General features: G+C 43.1%; 1 protein-coding gene across 3 annotated transcripts; it reads left to right on the top strand.

Moving 5' to 3' along the window:
- The first annotated feature begins 48 nt into the window (after positions 1-48).
- LOC6544265 (cationic amino acid transporter 3) lies at positions 49-19310 on the top strand. 3 transcript variants are annotated; one of them, XM_026977002.1, is made up of 3 exons: positions 49-481; positions 16824-17954; positions 18022-19310. In XM_026977002.1, exons 2-3 carry the CDS (start codon positions 16826-16828, stop codon positions 18711-18713), a joined length of 1821 nt encoding a protein of 606 aa, XP_026832803.1. In that variant the 5' UTR covers positions 49-481; positions 16824-16825; the 3' UTR covers positions 18714-19310. The 3 variants fall into 3 exon arrangements, with proteins under 3 accessions (XP_026832803.1, XP_001973779.1, XP_026832804.1); XM_001973743.3 differs by lacking the exon at positions 49-481 and adding an exon at positions 14035-14210; XM_026977003.1 differs by lacking the exon at positions 49-481 and adding an exon at positions 15099-15119.
- Positions 19311-25498: the final 6188 nt, after the last annotated feature.

Raw genomic sequence — 25498 nt, forward strand, 5'->3', positions numbered from 1 at the left:
TTGTATCAATTAAAATCTGCTTTTATGCTTAATAATTGTGAAGGTGAGCGTGGCATTATTATGGCCGTTGTGTGAAACCCTCTCAATTGGTCGTAGGCTCTCTGTACAGTTTCATGCAAACTTGGGACACTTTTGTCTAGAGCTCGCTTGAGTTCATCGTCAGCGCTTGCCGCATTCGGGCGGTTTTATTTTCGATTCGATCCAAAAGCTCTCGGCATCCACAGGTGTTCTCGTTCGAACTTTAGCTTTATAAATGTTAACCCGCGTTGGTGTTGTGAATTTCGAAGACCCAGCACCTTTGTTCAGAGGGAGACTGATTTGGAGTGGATATACTGCTCTATGACACCATAAACAATTTATGGAGATCAATGACGCTGCTTTAAACCAGTATTAAACCAGTTGAAGCCTAGCTTAACCGCCACAACTGTCCATTAATTTTTAAAGTTAAAAACTTAATTGAAGAGTCATAAACATTCTGAAGGTATACCATTGAAATCCAATTTGTATGTATTTTCTGTTATGCTTGGCATAACTCAGACTTTTTTTCATAAACTTAATGGGTTTTCTATGAAATCGATATGCTTTATGCTTTTTATATGTGGTTTACAATAGCTGCGATGAATATTAAAAATATATAATGAAACATGAAGGTACGCTTTTCAGTTTCTGAAATACATCTGCTAAATTTAGTTTGTAAATAATTAAAGTCGACAGTTCTGTATCCTACAGTAAAAGACAATAGGATAAAAAACAAAAGGGAACGATTTTTTTACAATCCTTTTGATCACTCCCACGCGAGCTATAGATATATTCGTCTGATCCGGACATTTACGATAAGGTTGCGTAGAAATAGACGAACAGGCGGACATGGCTAGATTGGATTCGATTGTGATCAAGAATATCCTTTATATACATTACTATATTGCAACCGTCTAACTTAAATTATAATTCACAGTAAAATAGTATTCCCAGTAATTAAAGAATATCTTATAAGCAGCCACAGACTATGATGTATGACGATTTCGCATCAGCAAGGGTAGCAAATTGGGAACAGCACTTGAGTCTAACATACGCGAGCATTCCAAATATGTTGGTTTCCATAGTTATTAAAATCCGCCTTAGAATTCATTAACTAAGAACTTTACCTTCTGAGACCATGTAAATATATACTTGGGGCCCGTGACAACCTGAATAATTCCGTAAATTAAAGCTGCTTTAGACGCAAATCGTAGCTAAGCAGCCAGGCCGTTTAGTCTGTCTCGTTAATTACTGACTAGCCCAGCATCATGACAGCTCTCATTAATTTACTTGTGTGTATTTGTGCAATATAAAGACGTTTCCGCATCGCACCCCACACAAAAGCGAGAAATCACAATCACTTATCTGGTGATAATTATATGTGAAAGTGGAATGAATCAGATAAAATGTTATTTTATTTACATTTGTGTGTACAGACGATTGGCGTATGGAGATTCGCGGTAATTAAAGTCCGATTGTGTTGGAGTAAAGGCCAAGTTAAAGGAGCAAAGAATTTGTGGCCTGTTCTAGTTTTCTGCCATTGCTGGCAGAATTGCTTCGCTAATTTATTCAAAGCTGCCCGGGAATAACCAGCCGAAATTAGGCGCAATAAAATTTATGCGAAAATAGCCCCAAAAGACTGTTCCCTAACTTTGCAGGCGTGTTCGCGGAAGGATTCAATGGAGAAGGATGGGGATGGAGATGGAGATGGAGGGACTGGCAGGCTTCGATGCGGAAAAGTTCTGTGCGGCTAATCACTTCTTAAGTTATTTCTCGTGCAGACAACCCATTGATTGGTTGCCGCTGGCAGAGTTATTTGCATTGTTCAGAAGTCAGTTGAAATTGCTTGGAATGGCTTGTAATTTAGGCACAATAAATTGAAGTAATGAATAATTAGGCTGTGGAAGTGAATAGCAAATTAAAATCAAGACACCCAGATGGAAGCGCCAGTCGGAAGACGGGGAAGCATTGTGTTTATTTCTGTGGGATGTCCCCCGATCTTCTGGGGATCAAGCCGATATTGTGCTGGTTTAATTTTAAATGTTGCTAAACGATGAAGTCGATTGGCAAAAAGGAGTGGAGCGTTTATTAGCAGGTTTGCATTAAACATGTAAATTGTTATATCGCTTTATAATTAAATTAGAGCGCAGCCGTAGGAGAATTTTTACAGCCGCATTAACTTTACAAACAAATAGAAATTAACCATTCTAGTTGTTTTTCATCTGCTTTGATAATCAACCACAGCAAGAACTCATCCTTCATTTCTCAAAAACAACATCAACAACTGACGCAAATGACTTCCGGGCAATTGAAATGAAAATGATAATCCTATTTTCCCACCCCACATTCGCCCACATGCATATTAATTAATTATATAAAAACAAGGATTTAACAAAAACCCACCGATTAATGTCGGTAAGCTCGGTTTTTTTTACCCTTTCTTACCACTCCTCTGAACACAATTATGCAATAAATGCTTCAACATGTTTGCACAACTTTTAATTATAATTATAGAATTGCTAATTTGAAATACGGCGAATGCAAATCGCTGGGCGTTGGACGGCGTGAAAGTCTAGCTTCTGCCACGCCCCGCAAGGGGTGTATACCTATGCAGAGGGTATATTGGTTTCTGTCAGAAGTTTGAAGCGCAGTGAAGGAGACCATATATATTATATATTCTTGATCAGTATCAACGGCCGAGTCGATATAGCCATGTTCGTCTGTCAGTGAGTCAGTCTCTTTGAAACCGTTTCTTGTTTTTCTATAAGTCGGAACTGACGGGTCGGGACTAATATATCACATAGCTGCTGTTATTGAAAAATAAGTGAAACAATAATGTTCATTTGCTGTTATTGATCATAAAAGGTTTTGATTCTGTATACAACAGTTTTCTAACAATACCTAATTTATTTTTGAAATCAGTAGACTATATCATATAGCTGCCAGAGGAAAAGTTCAAAATAATTTTGCAGAAGCCATAGGTTCGATGTTTATGAACTTAGTCCTTAATCCTGTTAATCGAAGTGTATAAATTAAAGTACAGACTAAAGTGTTCTCACCTGTTTTTGGTATACATATATTTTCTGCAAGGGTATATAACCATCGGCTTGCCAAAGCTATCTTCTTCTCGTTTTTACTTGAATTTAACTGCATTAAAGCAGTAGACTTGATCGCTTGCAGTATGCAGCGGCACGTAACAGCCTTAACCTGTTTTCCTCGGATCGTGGGGAAATCGCAATGCTCGGGAAAACCCCCTATTTAAAAGATGTGACTCTTACATAGATGCATATAAGTATGTAAAAACGAAAACGTGGGAGTTATTGGATTGCCAATTGAATAAATGAATCGGTTTTAAAAAATGTACTTATATTTTTGGTGGAACGTTGTATAATCTACATCAGCGCATTAATATCTAAAATCAACTCGCCGAATTTGAAAATGTTTGTACATATATTTACTTTATCTTTATCTTTATCTGTTATCTTTATACCCTTTACTCGTAGAGTAAAAGGGTATACTACGTTAGTTGAAAAGTACATATGTATGTAACAGGTAAAATTAAGCGTTCCCGACGCGTTCCCGTTCATCTGTCAGTCCGTATAAACGTCGAGATATCAGGAACAACAAAAGCTAGATATTGGGATTCATTGAATACTGATGCTGCCACGCACACTCTAACGCCAAAAAGCTGCACAAAACTGTCACGCCCGTACTTCTGAAAAATTTAAAATTTTCTGTAAATGTATTATTTTTTCCCCAATTTCTATCGAAATCACGGAAAAGAGTTGAAAATTCTCGATCGCACTTCCAGCAGCTGAGTAACGGATATTTGATAGTCGGGGAACTCTACTGTAGCATTTTTGTTTTGTGCCTGCTCTATTAGAAATTTACAAATTCTTGGTGTAGTAAATGTGATTTAAGTGTATACTGATGTGCGACAACAGTAAACAAGTGTTGTTGACCACTGTAGCCATTTTAACTGTCACCCATTTTAAACACTTTACATATCACTATGTTTATACTATACCCAAGCGGAAAATCAAATATTACCGACTGCGTTGTCCCGTTAGTTTCTGCGCGTATCGCCACACCTTCTCTTCATCAGATTCCTCTTTGCGCTTCTTGCTGAAACGATGTGCGGTTCGGGTATTCGACTTTTTTTTTTTTTTTTTTTTTTTTTTTTTTTTTTTTTTTTTTTTTTTTTTTTTTTTTTTTTTTTTTTTTTTTTTTTTTTTTTTTTTTTTTTTTTTTTTTTTTTTTTTTTTTTTTTTTTTTTTTTATAAAGCGACGAATCCGTACATGCAGTACTAGTACCATAACATTGCAATTAAACATATAAATAATATAACCAAACTTCTCACTTATCGTGGGAAGACTAACAACAGAGTCTCAAACGTCGAGGGGGTCTTTAAAGCTGTCCAATTGTTTTGGCAAAGCCCTTTCTTTTAAGCCTTCTTAGAGGCCTGGCAGGGAGTAGGCGTCTTGCTAGCATGCTGTGGTGTCTTTTAAGCCTATCACTGTATCTGCTTGTGTGCCTTGAGATCTGTTCTTCCACTGTATGCAGATTAAGGTCCCGATGAAGGGTTGAGCTACGTACATAGTATGGGCAGTTGGTGATGGCACGCATTGCACGATTTTGCAAGACCTCAATGCGTTTATAGTTCGATTTTGCAGCAATACCCCAGATCTGCACTCCATATAGCCAGATCGGGGCTATACAGTGGGCGTATACTGCCCTTTTGGCTCTAAGTGTCATGGTGCTTCTTCTGTTGATCAACCATCGCAGTTGTTGCATTCTCTGACCGCATCTCCGTGCCGCAGCTTTTAAGTGTGGGCCAAAGGTCAACCGTTTGTCAAGGGTGATCCCAAGGTATTTAGCCTGCAGAGGTTGTTCTAGGGTTACGCCATCAAATTGTATGGGTGGTGTGCGCCTAATGAGAGTCTTCAAGGTGAAACAAGGATTGATGGTCTTATGTGGATTTACCTTTAAGTTCCATCTTTTGCACCATGCAGCCAAAGTATTGAGATACTCTTGGAGGCCACGTGCTGCCTCAGTGCAAGAACTGGAGCTGTATAACAGTGCGATATCGTCAGCGTAAGTGGCGAGTAGGGCCTTCCTGGGAGCTTCCATATGGTGCATATTTGGGCAAGGCAAATCCGCGGTAAATATTGAGTAGAGCAGCGGGCCGAGGACGCTGCCCTGCGGAACTCCAGCTCTCATGTAGCAAGGGGTTGAGTAGGTGCTTCTGACCCTGACCATGAACTTCCTATCTTCCAGGTAAGATTTCAGGACTCCATAGTATGGTGCTGGAAGCAGCTTTTTTATTTTGCAGAGTAGGCCGATATGCCAGACTCTGTCAAATGCTTGCTGCATGTCAATAAATACAGCATTGCAGTATTCCAAGTCGTCAAACGCCTGAATAATGTGCTTAACCAGTCTGTGAACCTGCTCCACAGTGCTGTGTCCCTGTCGAAATCCAAACTGGTGATCTGGGAGGATACGGCGCTCCTTAATAAAGTCACCTAGTCTGTTGGCAATCAGCCTTTCCCATATCTTGGATAGCGAAGACAGCAGACTTATGGGCCGATACGATTCCGGATCCTCTTCAGGTTTCCCAGGCTTATGTATCATGAGAATTGCTGCCATTTTCCACTGCTTTGGGAAGGACTGCACCCTAAATATAGCATTAAATATTTTCGCCATGTATAGGATGGCTCGGAGAGGTAGCGCTTTTAACGTGGCATTACAGACATTGTCGATGCCAGGAGTCTTCTTTATTGGCATTGATTTAATGACTTCGGCAATTTCCTCAACCCTGATTGGTTTAATTGGTAGCGACATTTGTAGGGGTATCTCTAGGCTGTCAAGCGTCTCTCGATTCTGCTCCATTGTAGCGAATTGGTAATGGGTGAACCTAGTCTCCAAATGATTTGCAAAGGAATTGGCCTGTTCCTCCTCGTTTTTAGCAAGTTCACCTCCCGGGCATCTAATGGGTACCTGTCTGAACGGTTGTCTTTTGAGGGATTTGGTGGACTTCCAGAGTGAATACCCAGCATCCACCGTATAGTCCATAGAAGCCAGCTTCTGCTCAAAAAAGATACTTCGAAGGTCTCTTACCACATTTCGTAGTTGTTTTGCAGCACGGTTCCATAAGATGCGGTCCCAGGGATCTTGAGATCGGATTGCTCGCCTTCTGAGTCTCCTTTTCTGTGTCAGGAGCTCTCTAGCCTCTCTTGTTAGGGATATTCCATAGGGGGTGCCTGTCCGAGGAACAGAAGGCGTAGATGCAGTCGCAGCCCTGTGAATACTTTGCGTAAGGTGATCAACAGCCATTTCAATTTCTTCACCAGAATTTAGCGTGATGTTCAACGGGATCATGCTCTCCAGTTGTTGACTAAAAGCGAGCGGGTCAGTGTGCTTGTTGACTAATCGTGGACTTGGATTCACATGGGTACTATCTGTCACAATACTGATGATCAAAGGCAAGTGATCGGAGTCCAGATCCCAACTTTGTGTTATACTTGTTAGGGAATCTGGTATACCATGATGCACCGCGAAGTCAATGCAGGAAGGCGTATGACTGGGTACATAAGGATACCTGGTTGGCGAACCAGTTGCAAGTATCTTAGCTCCAGTGATAGAGATGGCTTCCGCTAGCTCACGCCCCCGGGGTGAATTGTAGGTGTCGCCCCAAAGCCAGTGTCGGGCGTTCCAGTCGCCACCAATCATATACCGTTGGCCGCAAGAGCGTATTGTGTCAGTAAATTGTCTTTCGTCGATACTAACACTGGGAGGACAGTAAATGGCGCCGAACTGCACGTCACCCAGTCCTGTAGCTACTTTTACTGTAGACATTTGTATGCTGCGTGTCTCTATGACCCTTTGCGGGAAATGGCGAAGAGTTGTCCTAACGAACACGGCTGCTCCACCAACGCTATTATTATTTTGCGATGGCCTAAATGCTGGATAGAAAGCATAACCATATATCTTAACAGTATCCCCTCTTTTAATTCTAAGTTCCGTCACAAGAAGAATGTCCACGCTATTATTGTGCGCGTAAAGCTCAATATCTTTAGCTTTTCTTGAAATGCCGTTGGCATTCCAAATAAGAATCTTTAGTGGATTCATTGTGGGTGTGGAGCGTTGTTAGAAAGCTGGTAGGTATGTTCATTCCCAGCTCCTTGCTTTAACATGGTGGTTATTTCAAATACCATTCTTTCGAGCTTTTCAAGTCGTTGATTGGTTTGATTTCTGTGATGTTGCTGATCTTGTTGCTGCTGTTGCAACCACATAAGAAACTGATGTTGTTGTTGTTGTTGCATTTGCTGCTGCCATTCTTGGAACTGTTGTTGTTGCTGTTGTAACAATGCTTGGACGTCAAGTGAATTATTTTGCTGAGTGTTCAGTCGTTGTTGCTGCGATAACTGTTGCGTTTGTAAGTTATATAAACGTCGCTGAGCTGGTCCATCCTTGGAGGGAGTTGTATTAGAGTATTCTTTTGCTACTGTGGCATAGGATACTTTTGTATTTACCCCAGGGCCTATAGATGGTTGATGCTGTACCATATTTTGGTGTTGTTGTGTTGGTTGCTGATCTTCAGTTGACTGGTTAGTACTCTTACGGCGATTAATCTGCACGGAAGGAAACTGTTGCTGATCTCTATGGTTGAACCCATGATTCTGCCTATTTAAGTGATTCGCCTTCTTCGCAGGCCCCATAGATCTGCGGAGAAGCTCCTGGTACTTATGGCAACCTTTATAACTAGCCATGTGATCGTGAGAACAGTGATAGCATGTGGGCAGAGCATCTACAGGACGTGTACATTGTGTGGTTTGGTGATTTTCACCACACCTGGCACAATTTGGATGTCTGCGGCAGTATTTAGCTGTATGGCCATACTCCTGGCAACGTCGACATTGTGCAATTTCACTAGACTTTCGCATCCTTTCGATCCGTATTTTCTGTCGGCAAAGGGTCTTCACGTGATAAATTTCATTAATATTAGGGCAGGGCTTAATGTTAATGAAAAAAATATTGAGTTTTTCATCTTTATTAACCCTTGAACTAGGGTTGTGAATGTGAAGTACTTCATAGCCTAAACATTTCAGATCGGCCGTTATATCTTTGTTTTGTGTGCTGTGATGTAAGTCCCTTACTACAATTCTGTGTGCTTTTTCTGTCAGCATTTGGTAAGTGTGAAACTGCATACCAATTTCATCCATATAGCTAACAATTTTTCTGTAAGTGTCACTGTCTTTGGGAAATATTCTGACTGTTTCCCCTTGGTTAGCTTTGACTACGACGTTATCTAGACTTGCCTTTTCTTGTATGAGCTCAAATAGGTCATTTAAGTTGCTAATATTAACAACAATTTGGGGTGGTTTTTTAAAATCTTTGAGTTGATTGTTGGCGTTAGATGTTTCCTGGGATTTATTGGCAGTATTGTTTTCTGCAGATTGAAATTCGTCCATGCGGGCACTAGCATCATCGGCATCCTCAGACATCATGTCTTCCCCGTTTTCTTCATTAGTAATGATGTCCGTGTCGAGAATAGCAAACCTGTTACTAGAGCTTGCCTTCTGGTTAATTGTGGGGACCAAGTGCGGGCCCTGGGTACTGCTCACTCTTTTCGGTTTAAGGATGGGGGACAGTGGCTTTGCATTTTTTCTCTTGCCTGCTTTCCGATTTTGATCATCCAGTAATCTTCTGGCAGCACCGCTTAGATTTTTTGCTGCAATGTCGGGGCTGGTCAATTGGGAACATTCTTGGTTTGCTACACTTGAACCAGAACAGATGCTGCTCATTGTGGGATTTGCCATTGTGTATATGGTGCTGCTACTGGCACTAGAAAATGTCACTGTTGTTGTGGTGGGACTGCTTTGAGACTTATTGCATGTAATGCGTTGAATTTCTGATCGGCACTCGTCTCTAATCTTACTAGGTAATTTTCCAGCTATTGAGAACATTTTTTCATGATCAATCTGCTTCTTTATAAGCTGAGAGTCATCGAAACTGTTTTCATTCATTGTTTTTATATTGTCTTAATATTCAGCAAATAATTTGCGGGCCCAAATGTCCGGAACAGAGCATAAACAGTTCGGTTTTACTGATAAGCAAAGTTTGTTTACCTCTTGTGCAGTTCTGCGCGGGGTGAGGTAGATGACTTGCCCGAAGGGCAGAAAGCACCGTTTGAATGCACTTCACCTGATGCACTTTTTGTTTTTGTCAAACTGCCGACACCGCTCAAAGCAGCGCCCAAATAAATGATTTGTGCTATTTTGAGCACAAAAGGGAATGCACCGATAAGCAAAAAATAAATCACTTTTGCATGCGCGCGACACAACCGATCTCTTTGACTGCCAGAGTAGGAATCCCGGGTATTCGACTACAGTTTGTTTCGTCGCGGTTGGGCTTAATACATATCGCGAGAAGCGCGGGAGTGAGAGTTGAGTTAATTGCTGTTTTTTTTTGCCTTGACGCGATCGCAGGCTTGTATGTAAAATAAAGCGCGAATGATTTACGAAAAGTGCTCTAAATACAGTGTCGTTTGACTGTCGATTGCTGTAATCCAATGCACACTGCAGCACATCACGCAAAATTTATAACCTATCGAGGCTGAAACCCAGAAAGTTTTACTTAAACTACGGTAATTCCGGTTTTGGACTGTCGACTGTTTTTTCGGCATTCTGAATTTTTATTACCCCTGGGACTTTCTTTTTGTTTTTGTATTCCGCAAAGCGTTGGCTTACATGACATCATAGCAGTACCCTGATTAAAGTGGCTAACTTATTGTACATACACGTATGTACATACATATGTATGCAATCTACATTATTTGCGACACTGAAAATGTGAATACTAGATAACATGTTTGCATACTTCTCACTATTGTGAACTACATGATTTTGCAAACTACAAAACCTTCAGAATTAAATAACCTTAAATAATTATGCAAGAAATAAGCATATTTTTAAATCTGATCCGCAGACGGTTCTGATTTACGTTAACTTTTATACCCGTTATTACAAGAGTAAAAGGGATTCGTTGAAAACGATGTAACAAGTAAAGGGAAGCGTTTTGGGATCACTGAGTCGCTGAGTGGACCCGTGGTCCGTCCGTAAGAACTTTAAGATCTCTTGCCCATTTCTATTGCTATGCAAAAAAATATTTGGCTCGTCCACTGAAACGCCAACCAACCGCCCAAAACTGTCATTTATTATTGATTTTCCCAATTTCAAGTGATATGTTGAAATTTCTCATTCGCACTTTCAATAGCTGAGTAACTGGTATCTGATAGTCGGGGAGCTCGACTATAGCGTTCTCTCTTGCTTATAATTGATTTTGGGAAATTAAGTTCCAAGTTTTTTTTTTAAGTATTTACAGTGGTGATTTTTGTTAGATATTGAGTGTCAGCTCAATATCTTTAATTTTGAACTAAACGCCATTTATTTATCAATTCAATCATATGCTGCATGGAGAAACAGATGTAATTGAATAAATATATTTTTCTAAAAGTAAGGCGGCATTTGTAGCAGTCAAATTAATACTCCATACCACTTTATTTCAACATGTTAACGAAGTATTATAATTGTATTATTTTAGAACAATTAAGCTTTATTATGGCTTCCCTTTTTCCAAAGTACGTTATGGGAATTCGAAAACACTATTTTTAACTGTAATCTTTATTTTGAATTTTAGTTTGGAGGTTATTTGAGTTGTAGAATAGCAATCCATGTATAAATATATATTTGACCGAGAAAAAAACCAAAAGAATATAAATTGAAAAGCTGAGCAAACATATCTGAATGTCGCTTCCGTGGCTTTTGCCCTGATAATCTGTACTTGGAGTAGGCTAACACTAGGTTGAAGGCATATTTTCCTGCGATCAGATAATTTACGGCCCCGTATCGGCCCGATTATCGGTGATAACTAAGACGGTAAACAGAAACAGACGGTAACCGTAGCTGATAAAAAAATCTGTTAAGGAATGGGAGTGATTTGTTGTTCTCCCCGAAATTAGATTTCAACCAATAATTTTAACAGGAAATTCTTTGTATTACTTTAAGGGATTCAAAGTTCGCCGAAAGCAGGTAAATAAATTACTCTCTAAGAGCTATACAGCGATTACAAAGTAAGATAACGTTGTAATCGGGGATTCGCAGAGATAACAAACTAATATTTTTGATGGGTAGTAGGCTTTGGCTGGGACTCAGACTCACCCCTCTGGAATTTGTGGGCGCATGTTCATGGTCTTTCTCCTGTGCATTCCATTTGACTTGCTTTTTAGCGCAGTTCCAACTGGCTCCGCGAATGTCAAGTTAAGAAAACTTCTCCCGCTCGGCGAAAAAGGCTGCTTCAAAGTCACAAACAATTTGCAAGCAACACTGAGCACTCAACAAGCCGTATTAAAACAGAACCCATTGTTATAGGCAGGTTAACTCCCCACAACCCGCGCGTGCTCGACGGCTAATGAAAAATAGTTAAGATATGGAGTATGCAAAATGCTCTTCCTCGTTCGCAATGGCACTTTCTGAAACAACCGAAAGTGCACAGAGTTCGCTGACTTTAACGTAATTAGACGCCTTGGGGTCTTGGGTGGTAAAAGCAATCTCGGTGATAAGACATGTACATATGTACATACGTAGCTACATTCAGGAACCTAGACGGCACTTCCCCGGTAATAACGTCTAAAGGTATTGACAAATAAATCTGAGACACAGCCAATCAATCAAATTCAAGCTCATTTTCTACTTATTGTTCCTTCACAAGTGTCAATGCAGCCTGCGAGCTCGAAAACTGTTGATAATGGAAAACATATTCTGACAAAGTATTCACATTCACCCTAATCTTTTTTCACCAAATTCAGGTATTGAGTGTCTATCAAATGAAGCCCGTTCGACAGGAGAGTCAGACTAAGGGACGGGCTCGTGAATGGTCTATTCTTGGTTCCTCGGAGCCGTGAGGACGGCCCCAGGAATACATAAAGGCCATGTCAGATAATGTTCAAGATAGGGCGACGAGGAGTGGGCAACACTCTCTCCCTTTCATGTTATCTCTTATCAGGTGAACTCACGAGTCGCGGCCAAGTGGCCAAATACAATATGGGAATTGCCTGTTTCAGTGCAGTTATCTCTTATCGCGAGTCTTGCCAAATGGATGAGGGCCTACTTTAATTGCATCAGATATTAGGCGAATGAAATTATATAGCACTGCCGACACGACGAAGGCCGACTTTGCACTAAGCCAACGCATGGTTCTCCCCTTCCTGCCCCCCGGATTTTCGTAGGCCCGAAAATTCGCGAGCGATTAATTTACTGCTGAGAAAGATAACGTATGTTTGTATGCTTCAGAGCCCGCTGGATTATAAAATTTGACTAATTTTTATTGTCCGTCTGGGAAACGCTATAAAAATTCTTTGATCCCACCTAACGAACAGGAAAGATGAAATAAAATTGAGAAGATATTTACAATCCTTGTGCCAATTGGGGGCGATAAAGGCAAGAAAAGTGTCAAGGGAAGTGTTTATGGACTTTTCATTGATACTAGCCAGTCAAGTGCTTTGAAAAGTTGGCTAGTGGGGATCGTAAATGCTGGGCCGCACTTGAGGGCTCATAAATTAAAAAGCAAATATTTATGTATATTGGGCGCATCATAAACCGATTCTGGACACGTAGTGGTGACGCTGGCACGAAACTCCAAGTCCACTCCACAGGCCAAGACGTCTGGCGAAGGTGTGAAAATGTTTAACCATGGTCAATGAATTGTTCAAATATTTGTAGGCAATCGAATTAAATTAGCGATCAATTACTCCATCTCCCGCAGTCATTTATATCGCGCACCAGTGACGTCGCAAAACGACCATCTGACGTCAAAATGTCTCGACGAGCCCTGAAGATTGGTTCTGCCACGAGATGGCCGTTAATGATACATCAAATAGAGACGTTGGGATTTCGCTGTTAATTTGTTCGCCGCCACCCCGTCGAATGCAATGGCGCATATGTAATCGCAGCTTGGCGATTGGCGATTGGAGTGCATGTCCCACTGCGATTCACGTTGCAAAGAAGTAGGTCTACTGCTGGACTATGAACTGGCAAACGAAACGAGATTTCAAGATGTTTGGGGCTTCGAGATTTGTTTTTCGAGTTTGACCAGCCCCTGCCACCGCCTCGGCCCCTTTGGGAGCTGGTCTCGTCTCTGTTTGGGCCAGGCTTCGCAGACGAGAAGTATTTTGACAAGTCGTTGATCATTGGACCGTAGCTGCCGCTTGCAATTTGAAATCGGAGACCCATTGGCAGTGGCCAATCGCCAAGAATTTTATTATGATTTGCGATATGGACCCGGCTGAAGAGCCGGCTAGTCCAAGTCGAGGTGTGATAGCGAACTGAGCTGCGTTTGGAAAAGTTTTCGTAAGCCCGAAAGGTGTTTCTCTATCGAGCAGAGCAGAGCAGCTGGCAGGTGTTTCGCGTTTGAAGTTGCCCCAACAGGGTCAAGGTCGGGTGCGAGGCGATCGCCAACATTGCCACGCGGGTTCATTGGTATGCGTTTTATGCGACTTGACTGTGTTTTGTTTACGCCGTGCTTACGGCTAAAATGGAATGGCTAACGACGGAGCAGCTTGCTCGACTCGCATTTCTCGGCGTACCAACGTGCCGAAAGACCCCTGGAAGCTTGTGGTGGAGCGGGACGGGGGCACAGTTCACATTATCGGTCCTGGAATCCACAAAATAATGTGGCCCGAACCGCTCGACAATGGCTTATCAATGGCACGAGCGGCGTTCGAAAACAGCTTATCGCGGTGACGTAGGCCGCTAACACCCGCTATTTATGTAATTGGGAGTTATGGTCCGAGTTCGAGCATACGGCTCTGAGTCCGAGTCTCAGAATCTCGGCCATTCCTATGGCCCCATAAATAAATAATATATTACCCTCGGCCGCGAATCGGATTGAACCGGAAATCCAGGGCGACACGGCTTTCGTTTTGTTGGGAAAAAGTTGTTAGCAATCTGCCGACGCGTCGGCCAAATGCGAAACCAAAGCTTTAACCGATCCGCCAGCACCGCACAACGATCAGAAGCACTTTGGAGAGCGTCGCGCGCGGTTACTTGATCAGCAGTAATTTGTTGGCCTAAAGGCGACTGAAGTGAAACGGTGCGACTTTCGACTTGAGCCAGCGGAAAAATAAAGCGAAAAAGTATGTGTATTTCAGAACCTAACTTACCGACAGTGGTATTGGCAAGGACTATGGTCTTTGAAGTGTGAAAAAACTCGGTGTCTCGGTACTTGCGGGTCGTTCTGATATTTGCTATCATAAGACCTGATCCCCAATCCGTCTGAAAGCAAAGAGAATGATCGTAAACTTAATGGCGAGCTAATAAAATTGTGTAATTTATAATTGCCATCCAGAACAACGTGAGCTCTTATCAAAGAAAGCCTCAAATTAATGAAGAAGAATTGTAAAAACAGTAGAAGACACAAAAAGAATTAAGCATCCACACCAAAGCAGCCTGTTCGAGCAATAGTTGCTCGAATACCTAATAGGTATATACCTAAATAGGTATAGACACGATTCAATTTTATTGTCTGCCTCGGTATTCCAAATTCTGTCATATCGACCTGCGAAATTCGCATCTGGTAGAATGTTTAACGGCTCATACAGTGCGTGACATATTATGCGACTCCAAAAGTTTATCCCTGAACTTTTGTTTTTACAGCCCAGTTGACAACCGTCGGCTAACAGATAACTCAGTGAAAACAGGTTATCAATATCAGTGCGAGTATTGGCTATAAACTTGCAACCACTCATCGGCCGATTTGACGGTTTGTGCGTACTTGCACTTTGCAACGGCCTCAGTGAAAGCTTATCATCGATCCTCGGAAGAATCAAGGCCAATTTTCGCTTGGCACCCTCGAATTCTGAGCGATCCAATCTGCGGTCTCTTGAGCTTTTACACCGATTTCGACAGCTAATCTGAGATTCCTACATTGAAGTTTGGCTGATAAGATAAAGCCTGGCGCGTGCTTCATTGGTTCCTAAGCGGTTTATTGGCTGGTAAAGCCAGATAATGTGAAATTACTTGAGACCGCATACTGCAACTATGTTGTAAATAATATTATGATTATGACCGGGCTTCCCAAAAAAGTTCTGAGCAGACAAAAGGCAAACACCAGAACTAATCGTTCTCTTCTCATTGACAATTACGTTTAAGAATGGCACATCCGATTTCAATAAACGCGGACTTCAAATCGCCAATTATTGCAAAATAATACATTTTTAAAAATATGGCAAGAGCAACAACAAATCCAATTTTAAATGCAGTTGGAGTTCTATGACTCAAAGTCTGTAAAAGCTCAATTTGTTTTAACGGCAATAATGCCAAAATATTTATAGACATTAAAATATACTCAAAGTGTCGATCATCTTCGCTTTAAAATATGACTTCTTAGAGGAAGCAAATTCGGTGCTAGTTTTACTTGTCTTTGCGGTCCCTTTTCGGTCTAAAAATAAATTAATTATGCCGGTTACTTAAGAATTCGTTCCGCAGTATGTAATTAATTCTTTTGGGAATAAACGTTCTTCGTCAGAAACCTTAACCTTTCATGTAGCCATGTTCGTCAGACCCTCTAATATTCATTTAGAAAATGTAAATTAATAATTGCTGTGCCTTGGGAATTTTAAGTCCTAATGCTAGATATCGCTTGCATTCATTTTTATACCCGTTACTCGTAGAGTAAAAGGGTATACTAGATACGTTGAAACGTATGTAAGAGGCAGAAGGAAGCGTTTCCAAACATTTAAAGTATATATATTCTTGATCATGATCAATAGCCGAGTCGAACTGGCCGTGTCCGTATGTCTGTCCGTATGAAACAGGAACTACAAAAGCTAGAACTAACGCCCACAAACCGCAGAAAATTGCTACGCCTTTGAAAAATGTTGTGATATGTTTTAATTTTTGTATATATCTTTTTGAAACGCCCACTCCAACCCCCACAATTCGCCCAAAACTGTCACGCCCACACTTTTGAAAATAGTTGAGAAATTTTTTAATTTTTTTATATATCTTTGAAATTAATATATATTTCTATACGTTTTACCACGTCCACTTTAACGCCCAAAAACCGCGCAAAACTGTCACGCCCACACTCTAAAAAAATTGTTAATTTTTTTCATTATATTATTTTTTTCCCCAATTTTGACCGATTATCCAGAAAATGTGGTAATTTATGGTTTGCACTTCCACTAGCTGAGTAGCGGGTATCTGAAAGTCGGGGAATTCGACTATAGCATTCTCTCTTGTTAATGTTATTTTAAAGATTTTACTTGTATTGCTTGTGGCCGCCATCAAATATTTAATTAAATATACACAGCAATAAGCATTTCAATGACGATCGCAAAAAGCATTAATTATCCAAAAACACGAGTCATTGTACTTTGCTGGACCAGTTTAGAGTGATGAATAACTCATACAATCCGGACATAGCTAAACAAAACGAGGGAGAACGCTAAGTCGACTTCTCCAACTTTGAGATACCCTTTACTCAGCTAGTGGAAGTGCGAACAAGAAATATTCACATTTTTCTGGCCAATTCATAGAAATTGTAAAAAAACAACTATTAAATAAAAAAATTAAAAATGTTTTAAAAGTGTGGGCGTGGCAGTTTTGTGGGCGTCGGTAAAATTTACAAGACTAATCATAGGATGAGAAAATATGAAAATATTTTCCAAAAGTGTGGACTTTGTCCAGCTCGCTTTAAAGTCTTACCTATACATAATTATGACTGATCTGATTAATATAATTCCCAGCCATGACCAAACTGTGGACGGCACTGACGCGTCGCAAGACGGAGGACGTGAATGAAGGCGAGTCGCAGTTGGCGCGAGTTCTGAATCTTATTGATCTGACGGCCCTGGGAGTGGGCAGTACGCTGGGACTGGGAGTCTATGTGCTGGCTGGTCAGGTGGCTGTCAGCACTGCCGGGCCAGCGGTGACCATTTCCTTCCTGATTGCGGCCATCGCGTCTGCCTTCGCGGGAATCTGCTATGCGGAGTTTGCCGCCCGAGTGCCCAAGGCGGGAAGCGCCTACGTATACAGCTACGTGACCATTGGGGAGTTCGTCGCCTTCACCATAGGATGGAACCTCATCCTGGAGTATGTGATTGGCACAGCTTCAGTTGCGCGCGGCCTGAGTGGCTACTTCGACTCTCTGATCAACAACACCATGTCCAAGGCGTTGAATGATTCGATGCACATCGACGTGGACTTTTTGGGTGACTACCCAGACTTTTTGTCGTTCGGCATGGTGCTCCTCCTGGCGGGCATCCTCGCCTTTGGCGCCAAGGAGTCTAGCGTCCTGAACAACATCTTTACCACAGTCAATCTGGCTACGATCGCAATTGTCCTTGTGGCCGGCGGCATGAACGCCAACGTCGACAACTGGCGCATTCCGGAGGATCAAGTTCCCGAGGGCGCTGGCACGGGCGGCTTTATGCCGTTTGGTATTGCTGGAGTGATGGCCGGAGCTGCCAAATGCTTCTACGGTTTTGTGGGTTTTGACTGCATCGCCACTACGGGCGAGGAGGCCATCAACCCAAAGCGCAATATCCCGCTCTCAATCGTGGTGTCGCTTATCATAATCTTCCTATCCTACTTCGGAGTGTCCACGGTGCTGACGATGATGCTGCCATACTACGCTCAGGATAAGGAGGCACCCTTCCCGCACGCTTTCGATGCCGTCGGGTGGTACACCATTAAGTGGATTGTGACCATTGGCGCTGTGTTTGCGCTCTGCACTAGTCTGTTGGGCGCCATGTTCCCACTGCCTCGCATCCTCTATGCCATGGGCAAGGACGGCATATTGTTCAAGAGACTGTCCACAGTGAACAGCTACACGAAGACCCCGCTGCTGGCCACCATTGTTTCTGGAATCTTTGCATGTAAGTACGATGTCAGAAAGGTTCCTTTATCCTCTTATTTTTGACTCTACGTCCTTTACTTCCTCAGCTATTATGGCCATGCTCTTTAACCTGGATCAGCTGGTGGACATGATGTCCATCGGAACCCTGTTGGCCTACACCATCGTAGCAATTTGCGTGCTAGTGCTACGCTACCAAGACGAGGAGATGACCAAGCTGGTGTCTGTCAAGGCTCCGAACGTTTTCCGGCAGTTCTTCAACGGTAACTCCTTCCGGGAACCCAACTCTATGACCTCGTCCATCACCAAAGTGGGCATTGTAGTGTTCGCCATCTTTTGCCTAGTCTGGTGCTCCCTGCAGAAAGTCTTCGACCTGGACAGCACCGGCGGAATTGTATCCCTCAGCTTGGTGGGCGCACTGTTAATCCTTATTTGCGTGGTTATCGGCATGCAGCCGGTGTCGACCATCGAGCTTACCTTCAAGGTGCCGCTGGTGCCGTTCGTGCCCTGCCTTAGCGTCTTTGCGAATTTGTACCTGATGTTTCAGCTGGACCTGAACACATGGATCCGCTTCCTTGTCTGGCTTGTGATCGGCTTCGTGATTTACTTCTGTTACGGCATACGGAACTCAACGCAGATTAGCAGGAGTCGCAACCACGCCGAGCTGGCGGCAAACGCTATGCAGAACCAGGGAGAGCACGAGAATCCCGGCTTCGAGCCGGACTGCAAGGTCGAAAGCGGCCGAATGCCCCCGCCGTACGAGTTCTCCGAGAAGCTGTAAGGGTCAGCTGCAAGGGCTCTTCTAGCCGCGTACTGTAAGCCTCTCCTACAGCTTCAACTTCATTCGACTGTGCATCTTCCTCTAAATGGAACCAAGACTCATATGCCTTCTTAGCTAGCACGTTTATGCGAGAGAGATGAATAGATTGCGCATGGAAATTAAATAGATCTGCACTCGGCCGGCATTATTGCTCAGGCCCTTGGGATCTGTTATTTCTGTGTGCCTCAGGACTTCTAGAGAGAGCTCAGAGCAGGCTCTATTTTACCATTTTATTGTTTTATCCCCACTTCACCAAGCAAATTTTAATCAACCCAATCGATTCCACCGCAATGCCCTATTTGTTGTGATATTTGTAAATATACCTATATATAGATTAATATTGGTCGCATATTTGTATGTTTGTCACAATTAATATCGTTATGTGTATGCAATGGTTTCATAATATGTATGTCATCGCGGATACGCGTGTAGTTAGTAGTCGCCGAGCGTAGCCGCACTTAGTGTTTAAGCTGTTTAGCTGCTAAGCCTCCCACATTTGTTATTATTAGCCAAAAGAGAAACGAATTTTGTCCCTTCTTGTTTATTAAAAATGCAATGATGTTCAACATAACGTGTTTCGTATATTTAATTGATATGTGAGCCTAGCTACCACAGACAAATCCCGGGGACCCGAAACGGAATGAGATCTGGGACTCATAAATATTTATCCACGGACTGGTGCAGTCGCTCCTCGAGCTCCATTCCTGGCAACTTTGCAGGACTCAACGGCAGAACAAAAACTTCTTCATGGGCTTGAGCAGCCCGTTCCGAGCGTATTTATTTGTTCTTTTTGGCAACTACGAATGGGTCTGCCGTATAGTCCCAAGTTCAGAGCCCACTCTGTTTGCTAACCGGCTTAGTTAAATGGCAAAGAATCTGGCCTCCAACGCTCCTCGCCCACTCCGCTTTCTCCACTCCTCCCAGATATCTAAGCTCTGGGAAACTTCAAGAGTAAATAGTCGGGGCGGGTCGAAAAAATCGCAGCGCAGAGCCAAAAAGCCAGACAAAACTTGTTTGGATAATGCAGACAAACACACACACGTAGTGCAGCACATATGAATGGATGGGACGGGTCCTGAATATGCCAAATGGAGGATTGCCATCGCCGGATGGTCCACAAAGGCGTCCACTGAGAAAATGCAATTGTTTTTCCCGGATTTCGCCCTAACCCCTTCTATTTCAATCTCTTCCCAGTACTAATTTATGCACTTTAAAAGCATATCAAATGCTTACGTGGCAGGGAATGGCTGGTGGCTGGTGGACAGCAAAAAAAGGATATGGCGGAGAGGAGTGTAATTTGACTTTTGTGTCTTTGCTGCGCACATATGCGGAAACTTGCAATTTTTCACACGCTGCTATTTGAGCATTGTTGAGCATAAGCCCCCAGAACATTTCTTTCCAGAAATCGCCTTAAAGTATGCTTTTAAGCCCAGTTTGATACGATCCGATCGCTTCAGCGACCCATAAGGTATGGAGAATGAACCAGAGTGTAAACATTGTGTATCTATCAGCGATTGGCCCTTTTTACATGTCAGATTCGTATCTGACGGGTGCAAATGCTGTCGTGCAGCCGAAATTTCTGTCTGAGCGAGTGGATAGCCGTATTAAATGGCTATATTCTGGCGGCATTGCGGATGCAATTTTCATTTTGGCGAATAGGCAGTTCGCAGTACGTTTCCACTCCGCAACCTCAGGGATACATGAGGTCAGTGCAGGAGTGCCTCAAGGAAGTGTACTGGGTCCATTATTGTACTGTCTGTATACCAACGATATGCCGCAGCCAAATGCTAGTATGGACGCCAACCCTGACAGGATGACTCTAGCCACTTTCGCCGATGACGTCTGTGTTACTTACAGATCATCCTGCGAATATGAAGCAGCAGACGGCCTACAAGAGTACGCTGACAGGTACGAGCAATGGGCAAGAAGATGGAATATTGGCATAAATGGTCAAAAGTCAGCTAACGTGTGCTTCTCACTAAGGAGGAAAACACCACCTGCTGTTCAACTAGGTGAGGAGATGGTACAGCAGTGTAGTACGGCCAAATATCTTGGCATAACATTAGATCGCCGGCTCACATTTGCCCCCCACATAGCAGCCATCAAAACAAGGGTGAGAGCAGCTGTGACAAAGCACTGGTGGCTCCTAAGAAGCAACAGTAAACTCTCCACCCGAAATAAGCTCACCCTATACAAGCAGGTCATTGCTCCCATCTGGCAATATGGTTGCCAAATCTGGGGGATAGCAAGAGATAGCCAAATCAAAAAAATTCAGGTGGCCCAGAACAAAATAGCGAGACAAATTACAGGCTGTGAGTGGTACATTCGAAATAGCGTGCTACATAGGGACCTAAAACTAGTTACGGTACTACAACAAATCAACTTCCACTCCAGTCGGTACAACTCAAGACTGATGAACCACAGGAATCGTCTCGCTAATGATCTCACCATTACTCGACCGAGGCAGAGGATCAAAAGACGTCAACCAAGAGACTTAGTGCTAAGATAACAATAGCTTAATAGCTAAATATTAATTATAAAACAACATGAGAGTATTAGACCAAACTAGAAAAAGCTATATTAAATATTCCCTATAGCCGGAGCGCCAATTGGCAGAAACAATAGAAAATAAGGTAATAAAAGGGTTCATAGCTATCCTGTATATCTTAATAAACTACAATAAAAAAAAAAAAAAAAAAAAAAAATTTTCATTTTATCGATTCTGCCTCCCAGTATGCAACGCAGCTCGCGCTGCAATGGGGCTCAAATAAAATGTCGGCCTAAAAGTATCCGTTGCGCTGCAGCCAAAGGTAGCTAAATAAACAATAAATGCCTGAGATGGGCCCTGGCCATAGATGCTAATGGCAACGGACGAGGGCGCCATTTTAGGCGCTTATTGCGCGCACTCCACGTTTGTGGTTTCATTTGTGAGTTTTAATTAAATACGTTTAAATATTTGCTATGCCGGACAGGCAGACAATCCGAAACGAACCGAAAGACCAGAGACAGCAACAGCAACAGCAACAGCGCAACAAACAACAAACAAGGAGCAGCAGAGGGACGCGGGGCAGAGCATTTCCCTCGGCATCAGTGCACCTGGTAAATATTAGCGAAAAATTAGCAAAGTATTTTAAGCGCAACATGTTCGTCCTGCGGCTTTCAGCACCAACATCCCCAGCATCCTCGGGAACGGCCCCATGGGTTCCGGTGCAGGGAGCCGGGGGAGTGGACTGCACATCATGGGCAAACTTTTCGGTGCGTGAGCATTTTATTTATTTATAAATAATGCATAATTCATTTAAAATGCGTGCGTAAAATTGTAGCTAAGTGCTTAATCCTGTAATGTGTTGCAGGAAGCGAGTCGGGCCGCTGGAGTCGACCGGATATTGAGTTGCATGCATTTTTCATGAACCTATCGCCCAATAGAGCGATTTAGGATAGCAGCTCAGAAGGCTCGCAATTATTCATTTGTTTTTAATTAGAGAGGCCCTTCAGATTGCCATTTATGGCAGAATGGCCGGGCATCACCGTGCTGGCAACCAAAATGCCAAAATGGGCCCATTGCTTGTTTGTTCTATCGGGCACTTTGCAGACCAATTAACTCAAATTTTCAATTTGCAAAACAGAATAAAAACCGAAATTGCTAATGATTCCGGTTACTCCGTTTGCTGCCCAGCCGCCAGGAGGCCCACACCCCGGCCCAATGCAATTTGAATCCGCAATTTTGTCAAAGTCAAATAGTTCAAAATGTACATGCGGTCAACAAAATCAAATTAACTTTTAGCGCGAATAAATTTTGCACAGCCGCAGCGCGGGCGCACTTTTTACATTTAAATTTCGCATTCATTGGCCGATGGCTGGCAGCTGGGGCTTGTGCACATAATAGGCGATCGACATCAATTAAGAAAATAATCCGCGCATTATGCGAATGTGAAAGCGAAGGCGACTAGTACATAAATATTGTGTGACACCGGGCGGCGCATCAGGGCAAAAACGGCCGTCGAGTGGTCGAAAGGGGCGGAAATGGGTGGCCATCTGGGGATTTGTGAATTAAGCGGACATATTCAGCATATGCTAAGCGAGCGAAAAAAGCTCGTAATGACGACACTGCGGATGTGGGTGGCGACCACGATGACAGGTGCTGCACGCAAGGACATGGCAGGACATTTATGGACTCGAGTGCCGAAACTCGCGTGCTCGGCCACTGGCAATAGTAGGGATAATGATAATCCGAGCGGACTGGCTGCAAGGCGTACATATATTTTCAATTAACATTTTCCAGATGCTCACACTAATTGCTTTTTACGCGTGTCATCGCAATAGAGCCCAGCTACTAAATAAACACACCGTGTTCCCTGGCTGATGACAAAATAAACGAAAATTCGCGCTGCTAAAACGCGAATTCCCTCGCACACGTGAGCTGCGATTAAAGCGCATTGCAGTCCCTCCCAAATCGTCGACGCAGCGAGCCGTTTAACCAAATTCATAATACGCACCGTTGCACGGCTCGCACCTCTTGATTATTTCAGATACGCGGACAGCCCTCATGGTTGCGCAAATCAAATCATCGGAATGAGGCGCTGGTGGGTGGACCTCGGCTTTTTTGATGGCCGTGATGAAAAGATCAAAAGCCCATTAAATGGCCTTTGGACAATGACAAAAGTATCAGCGACATGTGGGGCGCATAAAAAGCGCGCATAAAATTTCGATTGCAAATATCCAGCCCCAAAGGCGAGGTGAGCGGTTCGCTTGCAGCGCAAACAAAATAATGGAGCCATTAAAGGGGTTATATAAATGGGTTGTAAAGCAGCATGGCATAAATGTCGAGATAGATTTGGAAATCAAATTTCCATCTTCGGCCCTGGATCAGAACGCCCCTCAGCTCGCACAATGTTGCCTTCGACTGGCCCAAATCCACTCAGCTGGCCAAATTAGTCCGCTGCAGGGGACACAGCGCGAAAACTCAATTTGCTCCGGAAATGGATCGTTCTGCAGCTCGGCCTCATCCCCCTCGTCAGCTGCCATCAATTTGACTAACTGTGTTCCCGCCAATTAACAAATTAATTGCCTACTTTGCTGGCTGCACTTGAAGGAGGCGCCCAAACAGACTCCCACACGAACCTGCGGCCAATTCCCAATGGCATCTTAGTTTTACGAGCAACACAGCCACAAAGTATAAACGCTAATGAAATTTTCAGCCCAGGCGGCTCTTTGTTGGTTTAGTCATGCGGGGTGGTGGGCGGTGGGTGGCGTTGGGTGGCGATGTGTGATAAGTGGGCGTGGCTAGGCGGAGAACCAGGGGTTGCGCAACTCGTGGCCGGTAGGGGGCGTGCCTGCAAAGCTTTTAATATAATGACACATGATCATGGCAATGTCGGCGATGTCAAAGGCAAGGCGAGTACACACTTGAGCCCTTTAAGCGCTTTAAGCCCTTCACTTCAGTGGATTGCCGCTTGCAACGGTGAGCAGGTGATGCGATGGGCGGGAATCGCCGCCTCTGTTCAACTTCGATTAGGGCGTTGCAAGATGTTTTATGGCATGTAATACACACGAGGCCCGAGGCTACACAAGCTTCTCTATGAGGTGGGGAAACGGATTTCCGCGACGCCTACGCAGCGCAGGCTGTTTCCCGTCCACTAAAGTGCTATTAGGACTTAGAAACATATTCAAACTGAAATTAAAGTTCCCATACTGCTTTCTCAAGCATTCATCTTCTGCTTGCTACAGCACTCGCTGCACTTCTATAAGATAAGATATAAGATATGACTATTGGTCACGGAACTCGACTATATCATTCTCTATTCTGTCGATTAGTGTCCACCTAACAGCTATTTAGTTTGCAATTCCCCTTACTAGTGACTAGTAATTACCCCTTACAGTTTTAGGAACTCTTATTTAATTGATTACTAGTGAACACAGCGATTTGGTTATTGGAATAATTTCACTTATACACCTAATGTGTGAGTGTGAGATTTTTAGTGATATACTGTGGCACTGCAAAAAAGGCTAGTTTCCCTATTTTGTCAACATGAAAGAAATTTTGAATGAAAACCTTTTTTCGTTTGCTACACAATTCAACATTCAACATCCAAGTGTGTTTTATTTAATAAAAACGGATTTATGGGCCAACTAACGGATTTATGGGCACCTCTAGCTATTTTGGATCCCGTGGGATCCGATTTGTATTTGCAGGTACCAGTGCATATAACCCTTTAAAATGTTGATAGATATATGTATACAAAAATCCAATTAAACTGGTTCAGTGTCAAGCGAGTCGAGGACACCGCCACGGTCTCGATTCCCATTAAAAATGCAGTTGCAGCAACGCTTGTTGCACCAATGACAGTATCAATAGGGCCAATAAAGCAGCGGCATCCATTTAATTTCATTTTAATGCAAAACACAACCCTCAGAGGTGTCCTGCGTCCCGCCGGCCGACTGACCCATGACCCCACTACTTTAGCAGTGGTTTCATTAAGCAATCAAACAATTGGCATGCGGAGGACGACTGCACAATGCATAATTTTTGGCAGAATTGCATATTATTGTTACTGCCGATTGTCGCTGTCATCATTTATATTTGCCTGTTGTCTGTGTTTGTCGAGTGCCATTCGGAATCACATGGCTTATCGCTTTGTGCCAGAGAGATGCAACCATCCATTCCGCAGGTGCCCCAGGCAGGAAGCCACATACATGGGTTACGTATGGGGTGATCTATGGATCTATGGGGTGAGCAGTTTACGCCC

This window comes from Drosophila erecta, unplaced genomic scaffold, assembly GCF_003286155.1.
Source record: "Drosophila erecta strain 14021-0224.00,06,07 unplaced genomic scaffold, DereRS2 tig00000021-arrow-pilon, whole genome shotgun sequence".
NCBI lineage: Eukaryota > Metazoa > Arthropoda > Insecta > Diptera > Drosophilidae > Drosophila > Drosophila erecta.

Bases quoted from the DNA above. Each gene is read 5' to 3' on its own strand.
- LOC6544265 (XM_026977002.1), top strand. From the start codon at position 16,826: ATGACCAAACTGTGGACGGCACTGACGCGTCGCAAGACGGAGGACGTG. The intron at 17,955-18,021 runs GTAAGTACGATG...TTACTTCCTCAG, and splicing joins TGTTTCTGGAATCTTTGCAT to CTATTATGGCCATGCTCTTT.